This window comes from Babylonia areolata, chromosome 10 (assembly GCF_041734735.1).
Source record: "Babylonia areolata isolate BAREFJ2019XMU chromosome 10, ASM4173473v1, whole genome shotgun sequence".
NCBI lineage: Eukaryota > Metazoa > Mollusca > Gastropoda > Neogastropoda > Buccinidae > Babylonia > Babylonia areolata.
In genome coordinates, this window is record NC_134885.1 from 38,395,693 (window position 1) to 38,405,692 (window position 10,000).

At 43.8% G+C, this 10,000-nt stretch overlaps 1 protein-coding gene and 1 long non-coding RNA gene across 2 annotated transcripts in view; both read right to left on the reverse strand.

Annotated features, from left to right (window-relative positions):
• Positions 1–5,501: 5,501 nt before the first annotated feature.
• Positions 5,502–8,213, reverse strand: LOC143286352 (uncharacterized). Its single transcript, XR_013055815.1, has 3 exons — positions 8,085–8,213; positions 6,803–6,934; positions 5,502–5,557 (listed from the first exon to the last, which is right to left on the reverse strand). It is a non-coding gene; the product is annotated as an uncharacterized LOC143286352 (long non-coding RNA).
• Positions 8,214–8,734: 521 nt separating this feature from the next.
• LOC143286353 (uncharacterized) overlaps positions 8,735–10,000 on the reverse strand; it is a 53,090-nt gene continuing 51,824 nt past the window's right edge. The window contains exon 35 of the mRNA XM_076593894.1: positions 8,735–8,754. Within this exon, the coding sequence (XP_076450009.1) occupies positions 8,735–8,754 (20 nt within the window). The remainder of the gene's footprint in view (positions 8,755–10,000) is intronic.

Sequence of the window (10,000 nt, forward strand, 5' to 3'; positions counted from 1 at the left end):
ATATAGGTATATATAGAGAGACGGGGGTATACAGAGTGAGGTACAGAGAGACGGGGGATATAGAGAGAGAGGTACAGAGAGAGTGGGGAATATATAGAGAGGTACAGAGAGAGGGGGGATATATATAGAGAGAGGGACAGAGAGAGAGGAGGATACAGAGAGAGGAAGAGGGAGAGAGAGGGGGATATATAGAGAGAGATACAGAGAGAGAAGGGATATATAGAGAGGTACAGAGAGAGAGAGGGGGATACAGAGAGAGGTACAGAGAGGGGGGGGGTATATATAGAGAGGTACAGAGGGAAGGGGGATTCAGAGAGAGGGGTACAGAGAGAGAGGGGGATTCAGAGAGAGACAGTAACTACAAGGCACGAACAGACCAGACATACGATCACTGACCACACAAGCAGACAGAAAGGCAGACAGAAAACAACAGAAAACGAACGAACGAACAGTCCGGCATGCTGCCACTGACCACACAAACCGTCCTCCCTGGCCACGTGGCCCTGTGTGCAGACACACACATAGGACCGGTACCCCTGAACACACTCCATGTTGTCCCCACAGTCCGCATCGGCAGTACAAACCTCGCCCCCTCTTAGTCCTAAAAATGACCAAAAAAAAACACCCTAAAACATCAACTAATCTTTGGATAATCAACAGATAGAATACAATAGAATATGTCTTTATTACCAAGTGTACCGGGGTCACAAGGAATATTGGGGTGGGGGGTGGGGGGATAGTACGTAACAAGGTACGAACATAAATCGAAAAATCATACACAAACACAGATACAGTAGAAATTAGGATACATACAAGTGCATATCAATCTAAAAACTTATGCATACTCACGCATGCACGCACTGCACACACACACACACACACACACACACACACACACACACACATTTGAACAGAAGCCGCATATTACATGTGGATGGGGCTGATGACTAGATCTTCAGGTAGATGGTTGTTGATTGCACAGTTCTAGTTGTTATACTGGATTTGTTCGAGAGACAGGGCACTGACTGCTTTGGGGAAAAAGCTATTGTCGAAGCGTTTGGTTTTCGTCCTTATACTTCTGTACCGTCGACCAGAGGGGAGCATCTCGAAAATCCCAAAAGCAGATAAGCCACGCCCTCCCAGTTTTACAACAGCTGTTCATTGGGGGGCGGGCCGGAGGGGGCGGATGGGGGGGGGGGGGGGGGGGGGGGGGTCAACAAAGGAGCCACACACTTTTTGCTCACGAAGAAAGCAAAACAGGTTCATTAGAAAGTCGAAGTACATCAGTCACAAAGCAGTAAGCAGCTCAGAGGAGAGTTGAACCCAAAAGACTGGGAGGAACGGAAGGGGACACTGACCACAGAAGCCGCTGACCGTGGTGACGAAGTGCTGGTCACATACACAGGAACTGTTGTCACAACGCATGTGATTCCCGCACTGCCTCTCGCTCACACACTCCCCGGCCACCTTCACTCCTGGAGACACACACACACACACACACACACACGCACGCATGCACACACACAAACAAACACAGTGTTCACATGATATTGCACTCTTTCTAAAAAATGGGGTTTTTTTAAGCAAAAAAAAGCAACACTGTTTATCTTTTTTTTTTGTTTGTTTGTCTTCTGCTGTCTATCCCTTCTTGTCCTGCCCCTGACCGAGAAACAAATAAGTTGTATTGCGTTGTATTGTCTTGACCTGGTATTGCATGGTACGGTGTGGTGTGTGTGGTATGGTGTGGTGTGGTGTGGTGTGGTATGGTATGGTATGGTATGGTATGGTGCGGTGTTGTGTTGTGTTGTGTGGTATGGTATGGTATGGTGTGGTATGGTATGGTGTGGTGTGGTGTGGTATGGTGTGGTGTGGTGTGGTGTGGTGTGGTGTGGTATGGTATGGTATGGTATGATGTAGTGTGGTATGGTATGGTATGGTGTGGTATGGTATGGTGTGGTGTGGTATAGCATGGTATGGTATTGTATTGTATGGCATGATATGGTATGGTATGGTATGGTATGGTATGGCATGGTATGGTATGGCATGGCATGGTATGGTGTGGTATGGCATGGCATGGCATGGCATGGTATGGTATGGTACGGTATTACTCTTTGTCTCAACCGATTTCTCTGTATGCAATGCGGGGGGCTGCTCTCCCCACTGAGAATGCTGCTACACTGCAGCACCACTCCGCCCCCGCCTCCCCCTTTTTTGATTCTATGATGACTTTCATTGTGGTTCAAATCCTCAACATCCCTCCCCATCGTCAGTCAATGAAGGAGGACTCTGTAAATCTCAGGAGCGTGAGGCGACATTATATAAAACTGTTACCAAAACAGAAATCTCAGCACCGGATAACCCAACATCAACCATGACAAACATTCCGACGTGTCCTTGACCTCTGACCTCTAAATTTACAACACGTTTACGTTCTGGTCAAAATAAATCACTATTCATTTATCCAATACATGTTCTGACCTTGACGTTACCTTTAACCTCTGATCTATTTACACACCGATTATTGTACCAGATTTGAAGACCATTTTCAACATCTTCCATCTATTGTACATAGAACATTTTTTCCCCTATTAATACATGTCAATTTGTGACCTTACTCTAACATTCTGATTTTGAAATTCTATAGAGATCATGTTGTGAAGCATGATTAAAACTGGAAGTGAGATATAGTTTCTATCAAACTCCCCCCCCCCCCCCAACCAACCTAATCTGCCAAATAACATTTGCCTTTGCCCTCTCACCCTTTTTCACCATCATCATTAATAGGATAACTTAATCATGCCCGCCGTCCTGCGGATCATACGCTACTTGCAGTAGCCGAAAAAAAATAACAACGTTAACGTTTACCACACACACACACACACACACACCACACACACACACCACACACACCCACGCCACACCACACACACACACACACACAGCACAACACAACACGCCATACACACACACACCACACCCACACAGTGTACACACACACAACCGTATCATTACATAGACTCACTTGCATTACATCTGTCAGGCACTAAACTACACTATAGTCTTACATAACAAGCCATAACACAATAAGCACTCCAATCATCACCACAACTGCACTATAGTCTTACATAACAAACCATAGCACTATAGACAGCCTAATCCTCCACAACTGCACTATAGTCTTACATAACAAACCATAGCACAATAGACAGCCTCTCTCACCACAACTGCACTATAGTCTTACATAACAAACCATAGCACTATAGACAGCCTAATCCTCACCAAACAAACCATAGACTTACAACCAACCTCACACAAGACTAGCCTGATCTCCCCTACAAACAACCATAGCTACAATAACAACCATACTCTATAGCCAACTGCCTAATCTCTCCAAACCAACACTACAGAACAAGACTTGCCCTACCCTCCACTAATCTCATAACAAACATTCACTACAGCAACCGTCCCATCACATAGCGCTATAGTCTCCATCAACAAACAAGCACAATAGGCCCCGTCTCTCACACAAACTGCACATAGAAGCCTTACATACAAACCATGCACATAGGCAGCTCTCTACTCATCACAACTGCACGATAGTCTACTCATCCATAGCACAATAGCAGCCCTGTCTTACATACAAACTCACGATAGTCTTACAGCCAGTCCACCATCACAAAGCAAGCTCTCACATCACAACTGCATATAGTACTACATAACAAACCATAGCACATACAGCCCATCCCTCACCACAAACAAGCACTACAGTCCTACCATACCTCACCAAACACTATAGTCTTACATAACAAACCATAACACAAAGAGCCATCCCTACCACAACTGCCAACACGTTGTCTGAATCCAAACCTAGCTAACAGTGCCTTATCCTCTGGCTTCTGCCGTCACGTATTTCTTACTACAAGTCATGCATCAGCACACCATCGTGTCCCAAACACTGCCGGCTGCACTTCTGCGGAAGAAGTTAACATCGTGAGTCTATCTTCGTGAGCTGGTCTGTGCCTTAGTTTATGATATGCTAGTTCGCACGTGTGTCCTAGTAATGTATATGTCGTGTATTATGTGTGCACGTATGTGTGTGTCCCCTGTGTTATGGGTCTTGAGTTTAAAGATTTGCATGAGCCGTCCGTCGACGCTGTGTGATGTATGTTGTGTTTACATAATACGTGTGTGTGTGTGGGTGTGTGCCGTGTGCGTGTTGTGTTCATAATGTATGAGTTTTGATGATAAGTACATGTGACTTAGTGCAGCTGATCTGTCTGCCCGTGGTTATTGTGTGTGTGTAAACCTGTGTGTCTATGGCTAGTTTGTGTCAGCTGCACTATAGTTTAGCTAAAACCATAGACTAAGCAGCCCAAGAGCACAACGCAAAATAGTGAGAAGAAAGATGGTGATTAAGACAGCCTAAATCGCCGCACAGACGACAAGCAACAGACAACCAAGCACAATCAGCACCCACACACACCTCACACACAACTGACAAGGTTTAAAACACAACTCATAGAAGATCAGACAGAAATGCGCCACAAAGGCAAACAGCTTAATAAAAACAGGTACCAAACAGGCCCACACCCACACAAATAACAGATGGCAATAAAAACCAAAAGACAATAGACACCATCTCTCACCACACGCACATATCACAACACAAACACCTAACGCATGCCAACATACCCCACTGCACTTTCTTACATAACAAACGATAACATTAAGGCAGCCTATACTTCACAAAATGCTTACATCACCAACAAGGTAGGACATAAACAAAGCACACCATCCCACACCATGCACTACACAACAACCACACACAACTAGCAACCACCACACACACACTGCAGTAAAGTTGCATAACCAAGCCATGGCAGTGTAGCTCACCAATCCCTCGGCACATAGTGCAGTGTACACATCCTTGCATACGACCTGACACTCCTTCGCACCGCACTGGTTCTTGCATAGACAACCTGGGACACCGAAGACCTCGCACACAGCTGAATGCACTGACAGTTGGTACATATAACTTATACATGAACTATGATTCATTGACATGCCTGCTCCAATATTGCATAAGCTTATTACAACCTTTGTCAAAACAGCCAACAATTCACTGCAATTCTGTACTACAACCCCAGGACTAGCGTCCTATTCTACACGCCACATCATTTTTTTTTTCATTTTTCAAACGCATGCATTTAGTAATTTATTCTCCCCTACGAATGAATTTTTCATACATACCAGTTAGACTTTGAGGAGAGAGCAGCAGACAAGAGACAACAGACTAGACATAACAAACGAAAGAGAGAAGGAGAGCAGAGACCGACATACAGTACGACAGACAAAGGCAGAGAGGAGAGGAGCCCAACAATGAACAGAAAGTGTACTAGTAGTCATCATGCATTAACACCAGCAAAGACCAAATGGCTATCACTCACCACAACTGCCATAGCATTACCATATGAGCAGACATACACAACGGGAGGTTCCCTCTAAGACACTATGTGTACACCCACTGACCTGGCCGCCTTATCCGCCTCCGAACGATCTAGGACATGAATAACAAACGTGTTGGTGTATGGTGTCATCTCTCAGTGTGTCACTGTACGCTGTTAAACGTGTGCAGTAGCAAGTGCGAGTGTCCGTGCCCGAGTCGTGTGCTTTGTGTTGTAGTAGCCATGTACTTGATCATGTGTTCATAACAGTTAGATATGTGCATGTTGTCAGCGACGTGAAGCGTTGTGTGGTCTGGGAATCTTTGGGCGAGTGGTTGTTGGTTGCGCGTCAGTGGATTTGTGTGTGGTGTGTGTGTGTCGCACTGTGGGCGAGAATGTGGCGTGTGGTGTCTCATTGGGTGTAGTTTAAATGTATGTGTGTTGTGTGTAGTTGTGTTGTTTGTGTGTGTGTGTGTGTGTTTTGTTTGGTTGTGTGTGTGTGTGTGTGTGTGTTATTAATATGTAAGTGTGATGCTGTGTAGTTAATGAGTGTTTGCACTTTGTTAATGTATTCAGGAAGTGTGGTGGAAATTTGTTGATTGTTAAGGTGTGTGTGTGTGTGTGTGTGTTAAGAGTGTGTGTGTGTGTGTGTGTGTGTGTGTGTGCGCGTGTGTGTTGTATGTGTGTGTGTGTGTTTGTGTGTGGTGTGGTGTGGTGTGGTGTGGTGTGGTGTGTGTGTGTGTGTGTGTGTGTGTGTGTTGTGTAGTGTAGTGTAGTGAAAGAGAGAGCCAAAGAGAAAGCGACGGAGAAAGAGAAGGAGAGAGAGAGAGAGATAGAGATGGGGTCATTAACAGACAGATAGAGAGGCAGGCAGACAGACAGACAGACAGACAGACAGACAGGCACACACACACACACACACACACACACACACACACACACAGGGTGAAGAGACACAGACTCTGTTGAGGAGGAGTCAGACAGAAATGCGCAGACAGGAAACAGTTAGATAAAAGTACAGGTAACCACAGACGGCGAAAAACACACACACAGAATATAAACAGATAGTCAGATAAATACCGGAAATGAACACATACAAAAGTACACGCACGCACGCACGCACACACACACACACACACACACACACCTAAACGCATGCACACATTGAACGCCCACACCCTCTTCTCCTACCTCTTAAACGATAACATTTAAATGTGATAATACTTTCACAAAATGTCTACAATCACCAGCATGTGTGACGGGACATTAAACAAAATTGCACACACATACACAACACACACACACAACACACACACACACACACACACACACACACGGCAGTGTAAAAGTTGGCATACTGCAAGCCATGGCAGTGGACGTCACAAATCGCTCGGCACAAGTGCAGGTGTACTGATCCCTTGCAGTTCGCTTGCACTCCATGTTGTCAGCACAGGGTTTCTTGGCAGAGCACGTCTGGCCCACCTGAAGACCTGCGCACACATGTCTGGTGCACTGACATGTTGGTACATATGAACTGTTGATACACTGACATGCTTGTACATTGACATGCTGGTCCATAATTATTTGTATTTGTATTGTATTTGTATTTCTTTTTATCACAACAGATTTCTTTGTGTAAAATTCGGGTTGCTCTCCCCAGAGAGAGCGCGTCGCTACACTACAGCGCCCCCCCCCCCTTTTTTTCCCCTGCGTATAGTTTTGTTTGTTTTTTCCTATCGAAGTGGATTTTTCTACAGAATTTTGCCAGGAACAACCCTTTTGTAGCCGTTGGTTCTTTTACGTGCGCTAAGTGCATGCTGCACGCAGGACCTCGGTTTATCGTCTCACCCGAATGACTAGCGACCAGACCACCACTCAAGATCTAGTGGAGGGGGAGAAAATATCGGTAGCTGAGCCTTGATTCGAACCAGCGCGCTCAGATTCTCTCGCTTCCAAAGCTGACGCGTTACCTCTAGGCCATCACTCCACATTATGGAGAATTATGACATGTTTGTAATAATAACAATAATAAAAAGGACATTTGTTACGCCTTATCTAATGATACAAAAGCCCTGGCCAAAAAAAAAAAAAGAAAAAAAAAAAGCAATGACGCGTGCATACTAAATTCACACAAATACACCCGCACGTACAGATCATCCCGTTCCAACTCCATCCCACAAACCCACACCCACTCCACACAAAATATGAATCAGCCAACACGCTCGAACATACTGAAACTGAAACTCATATTTGTATTTCTTTTTATCACAGCAGATTTCTCTGTGTTAAATTCGGGCTGCTCTCCCCAGGGAGAGCGCGTCGCTATTCTACAGCGCCACACATTTTTTTTTTTTTTTTGTATTTTTTCCTGCGTGCAGTTTTATTTGTTTTTCCTATCGAAGTGGATTTTTCTCATACATTGACCAGTTGACCTTTTGAGAGAGAGAGAGAGAGAGAGAGAGAGAGAGAGAGAGACAGACAGAGAGGAAAGAGAGAGAGAGAGAGAGAGAGAGAGAGAGAGAGAGAGAGACAGAGAGGGAGGGAGGGAGAGAGAGATAAAGATTGAGACAGAGACAGTGTACAGAGTACAGAGTGCATCATGCATTAAGCGACCAGCAAAGACCAAATGGTATCACTCACCACAGGAGCCATCAGCATTGACCAAGTGATGAGGCAGACACACACAACGTGGGGTGGTTCCTGTTGTTGTTGAAGTACACTTCATGTGGTCCCCGCACTGGGACCTCCACTGGCATTCGTGGCCTTCCGCGAGTCCTGGACATGAATGATATGTGTGTGTGTGTGTGTGTGTGTGTGTGTGTGCGTGTGCGTGTGTGTGTGTGTACAAGTATGTATGTATGTATGTATGTGTGTGTGTGTGTGTACAAATATGTATGTATGTATGTATGTATGTGTGTGTGTGTGTGTGTGTGTGTGTGTGTGTGTGTGTGTGTGTGTGTGTGTGTGTTTGCAATCTTGCGATCTGGCGTACACTTACGTAAAAACTAAAGCGAGGAGAATCTGGATAAAACTGAAGTTTATCCAGAACCTCTTTTCAAATAATACTCTACAGAAGTAGTGCATACAATATTTGATTATTAATGTTTTGTCCCAGTCCCCCTTCCCCCGTCCCCCTCTCACACACACACCCTTCCAATATTATGTTTTTTCCTTCTCCAATCACTTGCACTCACCCTCTCCGTTTTACATTTTATACTCTTATTTTTTCCTCTCTCTCTCTCTCTCTTCCTTTCTTAGTCCCCTCCCCCTTGCCCCACCTCCCCTTCACCTCAACCGGCCCCCTTTTCATCTGAATATACAGAAATGTCGATTTCTAATTAACAGTAACAATCATCATTGTGATAAAAATGATAATAATCCAAATAACAACAACAACTACAACAACAACTACAATAATAATAATAATAATAACAATAATAATATCATTTATTTTTAGTCTAATATCATCATCTTAGATGGACAGACTATAAATAAATAAACGAACCAGATGCTATTACAATCATGAGAAAAAAATGATGTCATTACAGTCACTAGAAAACTGATTTCAATTAGGACAAAACGTAAGTGATCACAAAATCAGTACAAAACCAAAGTGATTACACGCATTACAAAACTAGTGTGATTACAATCATGACAACCAGGACAGAACTGACAAAGTTGATGGTTACAGTCATGACAAAATTGATGTAATTTCAATTAGAACAAAACTGGTGTTATTGTAATTAAAACAATAACAACAACAAAAACACACACACAAAATCCACAATGACAACAAAACCGAAGTGATTACAATAACTACAAAACTAAAGTGATTTAAATATGGAAAAAAAAGGAGTAATTACTATGACGTCAAAACCAAAGTCATGCCAATGACGTCAAAACTCATGTTATCACAATAACAAGACTTAAGTGATTCCAATGACGACAAAACCGATGTGATTCCAATGACGACAAAAGCGAAGTCATTCCAATAACGACAAGACCGAAGTAATTCCAATGACGTCGAAATCCAAGCGATTCGAATGACGACAAAACTAAAGTAATTCCAATGACAACAAAATGGAAGTGATTCCAATGACAACAAAATGGAAGTGATTCCAATGACGACAAAAGTAAAGTGATTCCAATGACGACAGAACCGAAGTGATTCCAATGACGACAAAACCGGCGTGATTTCAATGCTGTCAAAACCAAGGTGATTCCAATGACGACAAAATCAAAGCGACTCCAATGACGACAAGACCGAAGTGATTCCAATGACATAAAAGTCAAAGCGATTCCAATGACGACAAAACCAAAGCGATTCCAATGACGTCAAAACCAAAGGGAGTCCAATGATGACAACACCGAAGTGATTTCAATGACAAAACCGATGTGATTCCAACGACGACAAAACTAAAGTGATTTCAATGACGACGACACCGAAGTGATTAAATGACGACACAACCGATGTGATTCCAATGACGACAAAACAGATGTGTTTCCAATGACGACAATACTAAAGTGATTCCAATGACGACAAAACCGAGGTGATT